We start from the raw sequence: 17964 nt of genomic DNA on the forward strand, positions 1-17964 counted from the left end.
ATGGCTCGCTTAAAACGACAATGTTCTGGACGACGGGTCAGAACCCGCACCCCACCACACCGTCCCACCCATACGATGAGGCCCACCAAACGCGACACTGTTTCGTACACTATACAACAGTACATCTCTTTTTCCCAATTTCAGGAGTGGCGCATCAGAGTGATTTGTTCACATCCCGAGACAGGAAAGGACGCTGGCGATTTCAGGTCCAGCTGAGCTCGGGCACCAAATTGCTGCATCCAAGAACAGGCCACTTCTTTCATATACAAAATAGCCTTTCTTTCCAACATCGAAAAATTGCTCATATTAGCAGAGGAAAAACATCAAGGCTCATCATCTTGCACGCCTAGCTTTGAAAGTACAGAACAGATCTGTATTGTTTCGTTGCTTATGTATTAACCTTTCACGCTTGTGTCCGTAAAATGCTCTTAAGATAATACTTCCTCCGTCCAAAAATACACGTTGGAGAAATGAATGTATATAGACGTATTTAATTTTAGATACATCCATTTTATCCATTTCTTCGACAAATATTTCCAGACGAAAGGAGTAAAATCTTTATGTTAAAAAAAAGAAAAAAAAAGACGAGATACTACTACCTACTACTCCTGCTACACCACTCGGGCGAAGGCACGCTGCAAGTCCTCATCGCCGTCCTCCGGTTTTGTATATACACAAATCCACCTCCATCCATCTCCTCGAGACCTACGAATCGCTGATCCCGACCATGGACGCCAACTGGCGGCCCACCCAAGGGTCGGACCCCGCCGCGGCCGCCGCCGGCGTTGACCCGAACGCCCCGCCCGCCGCCGGAGGTGATTGGCGCGCCCAGCTCCAGCCCGAGGCGCGCAGCAGGATCGTCAATAAGATGTAGGGACTCCTCTAATTGATTTGATTTACTTTCCTCTCCCTCTCCCTATAATTGATTTGGTTTGATTCGATCCTTCCTCCGCCTTTCGTTTCAGTAGAAACAAAGAGGAATTTCCTGCGTGTGTTTTCGGGTCAGTTTTGTCATCGATCCATCTGATAGCCTTGATCTAGCCATATCCATAGCGGCACCAACAGATTCGTCGTCGATCTACACACAAGCTCCCAGTTTCTGCGCCGTCAAATTCCTCGCTGTGGGAATTCACTAATGAACCTGTACTACGCCTGCTTTGAATCCATCTTATTTACTTCATTAACTAGAATTATATCTCAACAATTACACACGTTTATTCACCAAGAAGTGCTAATTTGTCATGCTACCGAGTATCACAACGTTTGATTACCTAGGGTAAACCATTCTATTACTACTACTGCTCCGGGATGCAATTTTGTTCTGTTCTGAAACTAGAGTTTCTCGTATCCTTTCCCAAGGATAATATGCACATGATCACAAGTCATGACTAAATCAACCCCGAAATTACGCCTTGCTTATAGGAATATGATTGAGAATTGGAGATCTACCTTGCCTGCTCTGCCTACTCGTTCCACTTTGATGCAACACATTTTATCTACACAACACTTTAAAAGCAATGCATCCCCTAAATTTATTCACATTTTTACATCATGTCTGTAGAATGGAAACTCTCAAGAAGCATCTGCCAGTATCTGTGCCAGAGGGACTGAACGAACTTCAAAAAATCGCTGTGCGATTCGAAGAGAAGATCTATACTGCAGCAACCAATCAGGTAATTCAACCTATCTTCACAACTTCTTGGAGCAGAGCACGCATTAGTTATGGGTTTTTTCTTTTAGTAGTCAATAATAGTAGAGCAGACCTGTCCCCAATTGGTGTAATTTTTGCTTACATCATGTCTGAGTGCCTTTAGCAGCCCCCCCCCCCCCCCCCCCCCCAGACCGCTTCCTGATTTTTCTCATGCTTGGGAATAAGCTGCCAGGACTTGAATTGGGGCCATGGGTGTGCCAAGATCCACACTCAAACCATCTGGAGCACATCCCAGTTATTTTAGCATTTTCACACTTAGTATGTATACGCAGTGTAAGTTAATAAGCTACTATGTTTTGAATGCTAGTTACATAACGATAGACAAAACGCTGATCATGATCTTATCATCGATCACATGTTGAATCTTGTAGTATTGTGTACCTTGAGTGTCTTCAGTTAGTTACTCTTCCAATCCATGTTTCTAGGCTACTAGCGGTTGGGGCGCGCCCATGGCGCGCCGCCTGAGAGAAAGCTGGGCGCTGCCAGGTTGAGCGCCCCCCTTCCACGTTATTGCATGGTTCTGACTTGAAAACTAACACGAGTACACAACAGTGGAAACAGGAGATAAGAGATCAGCCTTAGGAGTCATAGATATTATTGATATGTCCTTATAGTTTACATCACCGACGACACAAATGACAGTGGTTCAAAGGCAACGCGCGCGGCACAGAAGCGGAGGCACAATCAATCAACTTCATGGGAGCCAACGTTCAGCTGATCTTCGTCGTCCGGACCACCAGCTGCTCCCTCATCTCTCTCCTGCATGAGGGCCTCTATCTGGGCAGACCTCATGCTATCTTAGGTCTTGGCGAGGAGAAACAGCAGGCTTAGCCCCATGCCGACCGCTTCCGTGAACGATGCGCCGCTGCTCGCTGCTTTCCATCCTGCTGCACGTACTCAACAATGCAATGACAGACAAAATTTCTCAAAGATTGAGCGAACAGAGGCTAGTTGTAATGAGAATTATGAAACTGAAACCACCAATGAGCACACATACCTGAGTCCGTTGACGCGACCTCGGTCTTGTTGGTGGTGACATCCTCCTGTCAGCTGCCGCCTTTCTTGCCGAGCTCGTCATAGAATGAGATGTCAATAACTAAGATGCACTCCAATTTCCTCATCGCTGTAGTGATCACAAGAGAAAGTAGTCTGAGAACCATTCCAATGCTGCTCGAGAAGCATAACTAAAGTACTAAACATGTCATACAGAAAAGCAAAGCTTCGAAAGAACTGCAGTCCCACCTGAGAAACAAGCAGATCTGCTATAGTAGAGAGGGGCACGAGGACGTCGTCGAGGCCGAGAAGCTCAGCATCTTCTCCTGTCCGTACCAGGGGCTGCCGCCGCCGCCGCCTTGTATGGTGCCTAGTATGTTGAGAGAAGCATGAAGCTTATTTCTGCCGCATAGCTCAAACTGAATAATAATGAATCTATATAGCTGCCATGCTCTTCAGAATTTAAGTACTCATTGTTAAATTAATGTCAAAATCAAACAAGGAGAAAATCATCGACAAACCAGCAGTATATTCTTCTAAGTACCAGACCGTGCATAAATCTTAATGCAGAGCAAAATACTAAAATATTAATACAAAATGATCAAGGAAATGCTGAACATAAGTGAAAAAGAAACAAGTTTACCACTAAGCACAAAGGTGTACCTTCATAGATAGCTGGCTTGTCAACATGAGAAAAGACGCGGTGATAAACAACATTTGCTCCTCTAGTGGACTTGCTATGCTCAGTGTGGATCTTCTACTCAACATAGAATCCAGTATGACCTATTATAAAACAAAGAATTCATCCTTAACATCAGTATGAATTAGGCATTGAATCTGATCGATTGATGTAAAGAAACATGCCAAGAGGGAAACTAAACATTATTCACAGATGACTTAAAGAGAAACCAGACATGCACATTTAAAGTTGCGAACCTTTTTCAGGAGTCCCAGCAACATGTCGGTTGAATGGAACTTTCATGAGCTTCATTTATCGTAATGACACTATTAAAACAGAAAAACATGGATTGGTATGTGAATAACGTAAAACCAGTATGGAAACATCCAACTGAAAATTGTGTTTTTACTCCACTGTGATTATCACAACAAATGTGTAATCACAATAACGACATAAATTTGATCAAACATGACATGTCACAATTTGTTTGGACTGCCAGCTTTAGCGACTTTAGATGGTTATACAAAATAAATCATAGGTGGATCTTGATAGCACGGGAAACATTAAGGCAACTCCAATAACAATACATAAATTAACTTCAGTACAAACACGATGATTTTGGATGTAAGTACTCAACCACAAATTCACTTGCCAAACTATGAAATCATATGTGTAACAATAGTATACAGCGATGAAAATATTACCCCGGTTTCACCGACATAGTGCCGCATCAGTTAGCCAGCTGGTCTGGCCAGACATGCATGCAGACCAGAAATAACAGCAGTCTAATAATCTTACAGCATCATCTCTTGACCGCCACACCTTGTTCTAACCAGCATGTTTGATGCATGCTTACCAAGACAGAAACATGCCAATAAAAGAGACCCCACATTGTTTTACCTGTAGCCTTACAAGACATGCCAATAAAACATGCCGAACTTCAGATGAGCAAAAAAAAAACTACCACATCTCCCTATTTTTCAACATTGTACCCCATGGCCATCCCTGCGCTCTCGATTCCAAGGCAAAGGTACTCTTCTTCCTAGGACCCTAAAAGAACATGCACTGTAAGCTTGACCTTTGCGCCTCGAATCAAAATATACGTATGCAAAAATAAGGATGTCAACTTACAAAAGAATTACTTTGCACTGAATTTAGCATTAACTTATGTGCCATATCGTCGGACAAAAAATAGTAGTGCATGCAGTACTTCTGTAAAGCAAGTTCAGTCCAGTTCCTTAGCAAAATGATGCATTCTAAGTACTTCTGTCATTCTGTGTACTTGTTTAACAGTTGAGTCTACAGTTTATGTAAAGTATAGCCAGACCATACTGAGATTACTCTCGGATGGAGGATGTGAGGAGCCAAGAAATGCCTATTCTTGCAAAATTCATGATCTGGCATGATACGTAATGCACTTACCATCAGGATGCCCAACGCCTTGAGATCACTTTCAGTCATGTGACATATGGCTGCCATGTCAACCTGCAACACAACAATTGTCAACCAAAGAAGAAGAAAACAATGCAAAGATTTAGTTAAATAGTCAATCCTCCTTTGACTGGAAGGTAATAGAATACTTCTCAAGTCCCAAGTGATCTCAGAAAACTGTCGAGTGGAGTTTCAGCCTACAAGCGTTCCCATAAGAATAGATGTTAGAACAGAAAGCAAATCAAGCCAGAAAGTATATTTGAAGTCTCCAACTATGCAAGCTCACTATTTAAAATTGGTGGCTTCCGCGATTGGAGTCGAGCGTGGTTAGACATTTGGGGCGCCTAGTGCCTGGTCCAAGTCTGACCAGGACTGCTAGGGAACTCCCAAGGCCTGGTGATTATTGATGAGGATCAAGAGTTAGAAATATATCCATCACTAAAATAGCCAAACGGTTTCCTCCCATGAAGTAGTAGCTCATTGAGAATTTGTTTAAAAATTATGTAAAGCAAACTCTATATAATACTGTCAATTAAATACCTGCATACCAGTAGGGAGATAGACAAGCAAAAGAAGCTTACAAGAGAAAATAACACTTGCCTCTGGTCTTTCCATATTTAGTCATGCTTTAGAACTGGTAAATAAGTGTTGCATCCCATTATCTTACCAATTGCAACAACATTAAATATCTGCAAAAGCACCAAAGACTGAAATTAACAGATGGGTCTACGTTGAAACTCAATATCATCTTAGGAAAATAATTACCAGTGCCCGCTGCTCAAGCAATTGGCATGATATAATTATTAGGCAAGCACATAAATACATACTCCATTGGAATGTTAAACTTCAGAAGAATCTATTTTTCGGTTAAATAAACAACAACAATCATGGCAAAAGATGCTATCAAGAGGAATTATCTTAAATAATATTTAGCAATCACAGAAATGAGAGGAAGGGTGAGACAAACGAAAGTGCATGCATACAACTATCCATTGATGGTCCAAGAAGAGAAGCTCTAACAGCAAGGCACTGGAAGAAAGAGGAACGGAAAATCAGGAAGAAAGAAGTGCATGTGTACATGTACATGTGTCGTGCTTCTCTTGTTGATGCCTTTCTTGTTCGTTGGGTCGACGGACGGCGACGCTGGAGCAGGACAGAGCTGGTTGTCTCTGCGGCCCATGCTGCTTATGCCGAGGGAGACATACACTTTCAGACTCACAACGAGGTCATCTTCAAGCACATCACCAGCACTCCCTGAATTTCCATCGAACGAAACGTGCTGAGAACTAAGTACTGCCACAACACAATCACAGCTAAAAATAGAGAGCTGTGGAACAATTTGAGTGGGCTGTTGGTAGAATATGACACGGGAACGGAGTTACATGTAATGTGTATTAATTTTATCACGGGTAGCAGACAAGCAAAGAGTGGTTGTACCTGAGTTCTAAACTGGCAACCTGCACATGCGTGTTTCTCTAAATTTATTCTGAATACAAAAACAACTTTAGATTTTCCTACATCTGTATGCATCATCTCTAAAATAGAAACAGAGTTACCTGTATGTGTTGGTTAGTGAAGAAGAAAGCTCACTCTGTGTCAAGGTGGTGCCATGCGGCAACGGGGGATCTGGAGTGCGACCTGTTCATAGGCGTTTTAAACTGCAGAGAACCATGACAGGAAACAAGAAACACACTACCTAGCATACCCTGGAGGGGGCATGGGGACGCACCTTGACGATCTCCATGGCGTCCCTAGAAGAAGCTCCTCCTCGAGCACCTCTGTCGCGGATCTATGGAGAAGAGGGGATCCTGGACGAGCTCCTCTCCCCGGCGGCAAGATGAGGATCTGCGACGACGTCCTGGTCAACGCCATCACCTCGCCTCCTGCTTGCGCAGGTCGCGCCTGCCCAGATTTTGCACCACCGCCCACCGGTTCTCCAGATCACGCTCGGCCACTGCGCTGTCTTGGCTCGGCTCTGCCCATGACGGCCGCCATGTCCGCGTCGCCGTCGGCCGCTGGTGCTCCTCCACTGCGGGCCGCCGCAACTCTCTGCCTGTCGTTGCTGCCACGAGGCCGTCGGCCACCGCTGCTCCTTCGGCTGCCGCATCCAGTCGTTGCTGTGGAGCCTGGGGCAGGAGGAGGAGAGGGCATGAGCGCAAGGGAGGGCGGCGGCGGTAACCCTAGCCGGGTGCAAGGGGAGAAGCACTCGTTTTTGTTTTCTTTTTGTATGTCTTCGTTCGTTCGGTAAAACCTGGCGCAGTAAAAATAGACAGGTGGACACCGCGAGGAGTCGCCCTTACCGCGACGCTTATTGTGTTTGATGTGTCCATGCATCCAAATTTGTTATAAGATGAAATAAAACTATCTTCTGGTAAAATGATAGACCCAAGTCCACGGGATACAGAATGGTATACAATCATTTATCTCGGACCGAAAATCAAACAAGAGCTTACTCCCTCCTTCCCTCTGTTTGAACAACCTTCATTGTAATTGCATCTACTCCAGGCTGGTAAAAAAATATCAAATGTATTTATTTTGGTTGTGGTGTATCGTATATCACTATTTCCATTTCGTATTTCTGTTCCTCTGGCTTATTTGTGGCAAACCTTGGAGCAGCCTATGACTGTTCATCATATTGCCCAACTCAGTTATGGTGAATATTTGTTTATTTGATAAAGTTAGGGAACACTGTTTTGATTTGGGTTTTCTGTTCATGTCACTTATTTGAGGCAGTGTGTTTTGCTGCCTAGGTGACTTTTTTTGAATTCAAATGTTAAAGCTGAAACATCTTCTCGACTGTGCTAAACTTCTAATCACACCAGAACTGTTGGTTGCAATAATTTGGTATATAACTTACATCATTTTCTTTTGTCTCATTCAGTCTGATTATTTGCGGAAGATTTCTCTGAAAATGCTCTCTATGGAGACGAAGACACAACAGGCTCCTGGAAATGCTCAAGTGATACCAAATCAAAACAACTCCGGTAAGGTACCATATATATAGTAAACAGAGGTTGCATATTTTATTGTTCACTTGAATGTCAATAATTTTATTGCATCATGTGCTGAGATTATGTGCTTTATTACATAAAATCATCCTCCACCCTTCACCAAATGTACAAGAATTTTGCATCTAGCTTGTGTCATGTGTACGTAGTTATTGAACCCGGAGCGATACGGTAAGTGCCTCAATTCAGTGGTCAGACCTCCGGTTCCGCGGTCCAACCTGTTGGTTCAATAAATATTATTGCACGGTTTTTTCTGCTAGATAACAAACAAACAGCCTAGTTAGTTATTCGATTGGGGCAGTCCCCCTTTCTTTCTACCTTAAAGATGGTCTGATTCTTTGCACATACAGAATATTTTGTTGACCCCTGGTCCAGCGCTCGATTGGGTTGTTCAACCGGGTTTTCGCCGGTTCACAGCAGGCTGATTGGATGAACAGCCTTCACTGTGAACTGGATTGGAACATGGCTTGGTTCTGGTATATTCTTGCCAGACCAGTGGTCTGGTCGTTTTTAATAAGGATGCATGTGTCAGCATGAGTATTGGAAAAGATCCATTTTTTAAGTTGAGCTATTGCAAAAGTTCCCTTTCAATCTTGAACTCGGAAACTAACCGTGAACTACTAAATCAGTTTTCTTTACCCCCTTAGCCCTAACCATGGTGGTTTTATGCTGATGTGGCATCAACTTATACACCTTAGCAGCAATTTAAGAAATAAAATATTAAAAGTTTGAGAACACCAGAAAAAACCATAATCTGTGTTCTTTGAAAAAAAAGGATATTCAGGTTGGCTATTTGGAAAAAACGTTTTCTTTAACTAGGGGACTCGAAGAACGGTTTTTCACACTGGCTAGCAACAAGTCATCAGTTGACTATTGAACCCTTCTGAATTTTCAAAATAATTAAGATTTTACCAAAGAAAATTATTTTTAATTTCCTTTTTCTTTTATATTCTAAGCATAACCTTTAGTTAAGTTGCTGAGGTATATTGTGATGCCAATGCCATATGTCTACCATGTCCCTTCTGAGTCAGCAGAAACCACTTGTGATAGGACAAAAGGGGTAAAATGAATGGATTGAACAGTTCAAGGTTAAAAACAACTGATTTCAGAGTTAAGATTGGAAAGTGAACTTCTGCAACCGTTCAGAATTAAAAAGGGGGTTTCTTCCAGGAAGTTGATTAATGTTGTGAAGCCACACCAGTGGTGGAGCTAGCGACAGATGACTGAGGGGGCAAATGATGAAATATAATCCTTATCATCAACAAAGATGGCAATGCTGCGACCATTCAGTTACAGTAACATTGGACCATCTTCTGCTCTCTGTAGAATTGTGTTTATGCTCTCCTTGCTACTACTCAGCTGTGATCTGCTTCTCAGTTTGTCGCAAAGGAACTAGCCATTAGCTGTTAAATCAGTTGATCAGCTCTGAGCTGTACTTACGTTGACTCACGTCTTAACGAAAAGATACGCAAACACTTGTTTGCATGCTCACTAAAACAAATCAGGTTGACAGCCCTTTAAGGCTTTAATTGCTCTGGCACATGTTTTTTTCTCATTGAAAATGCAGAACTTCCTAATTTGATCTGTAAGATGCTGCTTTCAGCGCTTTGTGTGCCTGTTACAGTTCCGCAAGAAGTATTTATTCAGAAGATACTTTCTTAACACACTATATGACACTTTTTCTAAAACAGCTCATGGACTCCCACAAGGCAGCAATCAAGCACAAACATCAGTAGTTCCCTTGATGTCTCAGCAACAGGCCCGGCAGCCAAATAGCTCTACATCTGTACAAGCTTCTTCCCTCGCTAATATCGGACAGAACTTGCCAGGTGTCAACCAAACATCAACGATGCAGAATGCGTCTGTCATGCCACAGAACACAATGAATAATGGCTTGGCGCAAGGCACTTCACAAGATATTTATGCTGCACAAAGGCAAATGGCAGGAAGGCAGCAACAGCAACAATCACAGCAATTAATTTATCATCAGCAGCAAATGCTTATGAAGCAGAAATTGCAGCAGAATTCACTTATGCAACCGCATATTCAGCAGCAGCAATCTTTGTTGCAGCCAACACAGATGCAATCTTCACAGCAATCCATGATGCAAATGTCATCTGGCCTTCACCCTGGGCAGTCTACCGTTCCACAGACGCAGCCAATGGCCATGCAGTCAGCTACTCAGAGTGGTATTCAACAGAATCAATTGAATTCCGTACAACAATCTGTGCAATCATTGCTCCAGCAACCTCAGCAATCTGTTGGGAGGCAGCAGCAACAAGCACAGCCCTCCATGCATCAACAGCCTTCTCTGCAGAGTCCGCAGCCCAATATAAATTTACAACAGCAGCATCAACAGTTGATGGGACAGCAACCAAATGTACAACAAAATCAGCTAATTGGTCAACAGAATGGTACTATGGAGATGCAGCAGCAACAGAGGCTACCAGTTCAGTCAAATAATCTCTTGAATGTGCAGCAAACACAGCAGATGCTGAACCAGACGTCTATGCCTTTGCATCAGCCGCAACAATTGGGCTCTCAGTCAAACATGTCGAGTCCACAGCAGCAGCAACAAAATCAACAGCTGCAGCAGCTTCTTGGGACTGTACCTAATGTTTCAAACATGCAGCGGATACATATGCTCCAAACAAAAGTTCAGCAACCACAGCAACAACAGCATGCTCAGCAGCCACCAATGGGTTTGATGCAACCTCAGTCTCAACACAACCAACTTCAACAATCGCAACAGCATCTTATGTCGCAGTTCCAGTCTCAGCCTAACCAACTACAACAGCAATTAGGGATGCAGCAATCTTCCATGCAGCAAAGACTTCAAACTTCAGGAGGCATGCTCTTGCAACAAAATAACATGGATCAGCAAAAACAATTTATTCAGCCACATAGGGGCCTTCAAGAAGTTTCCTCTAGTAGTAAGTTTTCACATGCACTTTGTTTGTAGATCCATTGTATGCTCTTATTGTTCTCCCTTTTTTCCCCTCCTTGTTCTTGTGTCTATCTTCCTGTTGTGTTACTTTCTTGTACAGTTCAAACTAACTTATTGATCTGGCCTCTCATTATTTTCGCCTTACATAGTACCCCCTCCGTTCCTTTATGTAAGGTGTATTTGCTGTTGTAGTTGGTTAGGCTGATTATCCCTAATCCTCCATGCAGCAATCCTCTTGCAACAAACAGATTATGAAATTAATGTTTATGGTACATGAACTAGCTTGAAATTAATGAAACTTTTTTGGAGATGACAACCAGATTCATAATTCAGATGTATTTATATGTTTTTGACGAGTAAAATGCACCACAGGTCCTAGAACTATCGAGGGGGTGTCAAGTTATCCCTAAAGCTTCAAAACTGCATTTCACTCCTTTTTTACCTGCAGTAAGGTGGATAGAATGACAGCTCGAAGATGGAATTATGTACTATGATATTTAGTGATCAAGTACTCTGTAATCATCATGTTGACTAAACTGACCTTATTGATCTTTTGTTACTCTCGTTCACTACATTGTTTTTTCTTGTTTGTTGGATTTGTTTCTGAAAATGATACTGTATTGTGCAATGATCATGATGACAAAGCTGACCATATTGATCTTCTGTGATTCTTCATTTTGGTTCACAAGTCTTCCAATTGCCCCTGCATTCCATCCTACAATGTTCTTCTAGCTTGTTATTTTATTGGCTTGTTCATTGTATCCTGGTACTCTTTGACAACCTTGCTTGTTATGCAGCATCTGCGGACTCTGCTCAAACAGGCCATGCAGGTGCAGGTGATTGGCAAGAGGAGATATATCAAATGGTGAGACATCATACTTAATTACCGATATCATCATTTTTGGTACTCCCTTTCATGGAACTTCCTAAAATTCGTAGACAGTGGCCCCTAGAACAAAGAGGTTAGAAGATGAAACAACCTGCCAATTCCTCTTCTGGAATTGGAACCGGAATTTCATACAACGGAATAGTCTAGTGTGTAGATGCACTACATTCTGGCAGTCTTCTTATAAGATCCCGGCTCATCTGTCTGTACATTCTGGCAGTCTTCTTATAAGATCCCGGCTCATCTGTCTGTACATTCTGGCAGTCTTCTTATAAGATCCCGGCTCATCTGTCTGTACGCCTGGCTACTATCAAGGCTACACCGCTCGACGGGGGAGGTCGTGGTAGCATATATATGAACAAAGCATACAGATGGCTTTGAATTGCGTCATCGGACGAGACCCTTGACGCTCGCCAGGCCCTTACGCACGGGTCCTTAAGTGCTCGCCGACGAGCCGAAACCGGCATGCATTACTACGGCAGTTCGTGACTCTGTCTATGCATTGAAAGAGAGACTGCCCTGCTCTCATGAATCTGACGCTACTGCACGACACCCATGAGACTATATCACACGAGCCGTACATGGACAGACAAATGCGGTTCACAGACACGTGACTGACGTGCTACGTATCACAAGGATATGCGCGATATACAGAAGGATACGTATACGATGCATAGGTTCAACGCATGGCTGTCATAGGTTCCTCCCAGGCATATACATGGATCCGTCACGGCTAGTGGACCAAAGCTGTGTCCGTCTCGCCGACGTGCGTCACTTGTGAAAACGGGACGTAGCGGCCTGCCCGTACATATCGAAACGTACACAACATGCTGGTCGACCGGTGGAACCTGTGACGTACAGATTCTTGTGACGGCGAATCCTTCGTCAGCACACACTGGGCAGGCTTTTTGTCAGACCATTATGCATAAAGTGGCCAGAACCGGCCTGCCACCACAGCTCAGTTAGCCCATCACATGGGTTTCAGACGGTACCACACCAGGCAGCTAGTGTGAATCACGAAGCGAGGCAACTGTACCGATAGCTCTTTCTAGGGTAAGCTATGATAGAAAATCCTCCTCGAAAAGATAAATCCCAAATGTTCGGATTTTGCCCATGGCAAATCAAACGGTTTTTATGGCAACTTTAGTTAACGCGAGGATGACAAGTTTAGTTCACACGCATGGCAATTTCCTGGCAAAAAAAAAAAAAAACTGCGGGTGGAATTGCCATGCTTACCAACTAAACTTGCCATCCTCGCGTCAACTAAAGTTGCCATAAAAAACTTCCGATTTGCCATGGGCGAAATCCGACTGTTCGGGACTTAGCGCGGTCCTATATATATGTATATATATTATATGTACACGGAATTCTGTATGAATGTGAGGGTATGGAGCATACATCCATAGAGTATGTAGATGTAGTAAATCCTCAAGGCAGTTAGCAATCTTTTTAAAAGTGATTTTATTTAATGGGCATCATAGTTTCTTATGTTATTTTAGATCTGTATGCTTCTAAAAGTACTTGAAGTACCTTGCCAGAGCCATATTTGCTGACTTAGACAAACCATGATCTATTAGCTGTTCTGTTTTCATCTCTATATAGCTTCTGCGCCAAACTTATGTATATGTGGTCTTTGTCAACAGATTAAGAGCTTGAAGGACCAATACTTTGCAGAACTTAGTGAATTGTTCAATAAGATATCTGTGAAGCTACAGCATGTTGACAGCATTATACCACCTCAAAAGCCATCTGAGCAGTATGATAGAATGAAGAGCTTTAAAATAATGTTGGAACGTATATTACAAATGCTGCAAATTAGCAAGAGTACTATCCAACCTGCTATGAGGGACAAAGTTCCTCAATACGAGAAACAGATTATCAGTATCTTGAATTCACAAAGAAGGAAGCCAGTACAGCCACAAATACAGCAACACTTCCAGCCACCTGCAGGACAAGCTCCTAATTCTAGCATTTCACAGCAGCAACAGCCTTCCCAAACTTTGCAGCAGCATGATAGTCATACTAATCCTCAAGCAAGTTTGTCAAGCATGAGCACCGGGTTACAGTCCTCTAGTGCAGCTGGTATCCAGCATGTACCTGCGCCTCCAACAAAGAACTTCAGTGCCCCCACACAGCAAAATGGTGCAAACATACAGCATCAGGCTGACTCTAATTTGGAGACTGCTCAAGGAGGCAATTTCAATTCTTTGCAGCATGGTTCAGTGAGTAGCGCATTACAACAGGGAAGCACTGTGCCGATGCAGGGAACAATGAATACACAACTGCAGACAAGTAGTAGCATGTTATCTCACAACTCAATGAGTACGATGCAACCTAACGGTAACTCCATGCAAGCAAATGCAAGTTCATTTCAGCAGCTGAAGCAGCAACAGCAGGATCATCAAATGATGCAGAGTCAGCAAATGAAGCGTCAGATGTTTCAACAGTACCAGCAAAAGCAACAAATGCTTCAACAGCAGCTCCCAGTACAGCAACACTTGCAGAAACAGCAGCCAGTACAGATGCAGATTCCACAGCTTCATGCTGGAAACGACGTTAACGAGTTAAAGGTTAGACAAGGAACTGCAATGAAACCTGGTATGTATCAACAGCACTTGGGCCAACGCAGTAACTATTATCATCAGCAGTTGAAACAGAGTGGTGCTTTCCCAATTTCGTCACCACAAAACAACCTTCAAGCATCATCCCCACAAATTTCTCACCATTCTCCTCAGGTTGATCAGCACAATCCATTGCCATCTCAAGTCAAGACTGGGACACCCTTGCATTCAGCTAACTCACCATTTGTTCCATCACCATCCCCGTCTATCGCCCCTTCTCCTATACCAGTGGATTCAGCCAAACCACACTCCAATATATCATCACTTACTAATACTGGGCAGGCTGGACATCAGCAAACATCCCTAGTGCCACAAACACAATCGATTGCTGTTAACACACCAGGGATATCAGCATCGCCCTTGCTAGCAGAATTTACAAGCGTGGATGGAAGTCAGGCTAACATGCTAACTCAAGCTCCAACCAAATCAAGTGCAGTAGAAAGGCCTCTGGATCGCTTACTTAAAGCAGTAAGTATCCTGTGAACTTTATATTTACTTTCTGTGTAATTTTTTGTGCTTTAATCGGTGTTCATATCGGAAAGAATTTTCCAACGGTAATTTTTAAAGTTACATAACTTATGTATTATATTGTTCTAATTGGTGGTCAAAGTTAAATCTTGAAAAGCGTGCAGGTCCTCCTTTTGGAGTAGGAGGGAGTATTGTAAAACTTGACGATAGCCAGACTGTTCTGAAGCATACTGGCATAAAAAAATGAGGGCCAAGAATGTCAATTTGATTATAGGAGTTAGATATATCATTCCCTTTTCGGGTCCACTAAAATTAACTAGTTGCTCAAATGATAGGAATTTCACATAATCATTTTTGTTCTTACCATCTGAAGATCTGAAAGCATGTTAAGGGTAACATGAAAATATGTTACTCCACTTCGGTCAACTAGTTTTTCACATGATGGCGATGCTGCCTATCCATGTCCATTCTTGCTATCCTAATATTTGAAAGTTCATGTGAAAACAAAAAGAATTGACCTGGTTTCATTACTTCTGTTGATTTTTACTGTACAGAATCCAGATTTTTTGTCTGGTAGTCTGTTCTGCTGTTGTGGTAAATACATAAGAAGCCATTTACACTGTTTAGTTTAGTCCTTTAAATTAGTTGATACATGGTCTTCCAGTTATTATCTTTTGCCTGTTTTATGTTCAACGGTGTGTTACATGCAGTTGCGAACAACACAGCGCGAGTCTCTTAATGCTGCAGTTAGCGACATTCGATCTGTTGTCAGCATGATTGACAGGATTGCTGGGTCAGCACCTGGTAATGGCTCGAGAGCTGCTGTTGGTGAAGATTTAGTTGCTATGACAAAGTGCCGGTTACAAGCCAGGAATTTTATAACAAATGATGGAAGTGGTGCATCGAAGAAAATGAAGCGTGATACAAGTGCCATGCCTCTTAATGTGTCATCAGCTGGAAGTGTCAACGATAGCTTCAAGCAAACATTTAGTGTAGATACCCCTGATCTACAATCAACTGCAACCTCACAGGCCAAGTGGCAAAAAATTGAGGTATGTTATTAAGATTATCTGTTGAGAAACAAGAGAACGTTATTTTTATCCAGTAGTTATACTTGAAGCAGTGGTTATTTATTTATTTACTTTTTCTATAGAAGGGAAGGGAATGTAGTTCCTTTGACTGGTAATTGTTGGCTACCTTGCATTTTCACTGGCATTTGGTCCATGTTTGTGCAGGTAACTCATGCTCTCTTGGAGGAGATCCAGGAGATAAACCAACAGCTCATAGACACGGAGCTCCATGTATGTGAGGACGATGCTGAGTCATTCGCTGGTACATGTGAAGGAGCTGAAGGGACAGTCATCAAATGCACATTTACTGCTGTGGCTGTTAGTCCGAGCTTGAAGTCCATTTTTGCATCTGCACAGATGGTAAGCTTTTGAAAGCACACTATGTTGTGGATCTATTTCATCTGCTCATTTCTTGTTGGAATGTGCTAGAGCCCAATTATGCCGTTGAGGTTGCTTGTTCCTGCTAGCTACCCTAAATGCTCCCCGGTGCTCCTCGACAAGTCTCCGGATGAACAAAGGTCCGTAGTCACTCTGTCCATTAGTCCCCGCGTATCACCATGTCCTAGTGTAGCTTATTATTAGGTGAAGATTGAACTAACTGTGCTGCAATGGACCTGCATCAGAAACTCGGAAGACCTGTCTATGAAAGCAAAGTCGAAGTTTAGCATATTACTGCGGGGTCTAGCTGAGCCCATGTCGCTGCGAGAAATCGCAAGGACATGGGACGCTTGTGCACGCAAAACCATTGCAGAGTATGCTCAGAAGACTGGCGGAGGAAGTTTCAGTTCGAGTTATGGTTGCTGGGAAAATTGTGTAGGTGCTTGATCCGTCTCTTATGTTTTGTGGTGGCGTCAAACTTCATTTTACGTGCTCAAGTGCAGTTCCGATCCCTTGGTGGTTATAGTTACCTTTATACAACAGTTGAGCAAATACACGTGTGCTGTATTTGTGATTGTATTTATACAAGCTCACTGTTGGCTTGATAGTTAGAGGCCCTTTTGTGCTATATTATTCATAAGTATTTGTTATGAGTAGTTGTGAGTAAATATATTAGTAGTAAAACGGAAAATCTAGATGATGAACGTTACCCTTTCACCTAAAAAGTAGGTGGGGAGGTGAACTGGCAACCTCAACTGAACTATTCTGGCGACCAACTTGGCTAACCATTTCTTTTCTTTTACTAAGGCGTTGTTTGGATAGCAAGATTATAGAGAACTAGTTCTAGTTAAACGCAATTCTGTTGTAACAACCAAAAATCTTGTTTGGATCGCCTAACTGAATCATGGATAAAGAAAACTGAGTTCTACAAAACCTCAAAAACCCAGCTTATAGAAAAACGACTATTTGGCGTTTTTATATAAACCAGTTTTATGAATACGGCGGCCACGTACGGAGCGCATGGTGCCATGGCCGACGTGCTCCTCCTTCTGCCGACGACGACGGCTGCAATCCTCTTCAGGCATGAGCGAGGCGCCGCCGAGTGGGTGAGCTCGCCGCTCGGGGCCGAGACGTGGTCGTGGTCGTGTCGCACGGCGACGCATCAGAGCGCTGCCACGTCCTCTGCAGGCACATGCGAGGCGACGCTGGAAGTCAATGCAGCTCAGCGAGCTCTGGCCCGGATGTGGCCTTCGCCGTGTCACACGGCGACGAACCATAAGGATCGCGACGTGCTCTACAGGCATCAACGAGTTTACGCCGGAAGTCGGCGAGGCTCGGCGAGCATGCCGTTCGGGGCTCGAATGTGCCCGTCGCCGTATGGCATGGCGACTTGGCGAGGCTGCCACGGAATACAGAGTGCCATAGCCGATGTGTTCGTCCTACCGACGGTTGCTACAACCTGATCTCCCCAGCGAACAAGTACGCGAACAGCATCACATCGTAAGCACTGCCCCCAGCCTAGTCATCCCAGCGGCGCACAGAGGACACTACTGCATGGCCGGCAGCCTAGTTCGTTGTCATCACCGTCGCCACCGACAGCGCCCTTGTCTTTGTCGCCGTATTTGGGGAAGTGGCCGCAGCGAGGCTGACAGGAGCGCTCGACGGAGACGCTCCCGCTAAGCGCTAGCAGCTCAATAGATCGACCAGAGGAATGTATTGGAATTTTGACTAAGTCGCTGTGTGATGGAGCTGCGTATCCATGCTTTCTTATT

The 17964-nt window shown here is 43.5% G+C and overlaps 1 protein-coding gene across 1 annotated transcript; it reads left to right on the forward strand.

Moving 5' to 3' along the window:
• Nucleotides 1-607: 607 nt before the first annotated feature.
• On the forward strand, nucleotides 608-16892 carry LOC123165184 (mediator of RNA polymerase II transcription subunit 15a). Its single transcript, XM_044582815.1, has 10 exons — nucleotides 608-870; nucleotides 1562-1673; nucleotides 7696-7798; nucleotides 9514-10755; nucleotides 11567-11634; nucleotides 13299-14744; nucleotides 15455-15796; nucleotides 15980-16174; nucleotides 16244-16332; nucleotides 16438-16892. The coding sequence occupies exons 1-10, from the start codon at nucleotides 728-730 to the stop codon at nucleotides 16637-16639; spliced, it is 3942 nt and encodes a 1313-aa protein (XP_044438750.1). The 5' UTR covers nucleotides 608-727; the 3' UTR covers nucleotides 16640-16892.
• Nucleotides 16893-17964: the final 1072 nt, after the last annotated feature.

The sequence above is a fragment of the Triticum aestivum genome, chromosome 7D (assembly GCF_018294505.1).
Source record: "Triticum aestivum cultivar Chinese Spring chromosome 7D, IWGSC CS RefSeq v2.1, whole genome shotgun sequence".
NCBI classification, from domain to species: domain Eukaryota; kingdom Viridiplantae; phylum Streptophyta; class Magnoliopsida; order Poales; family Poaceae; genus Triticum; species Triticum aestivum.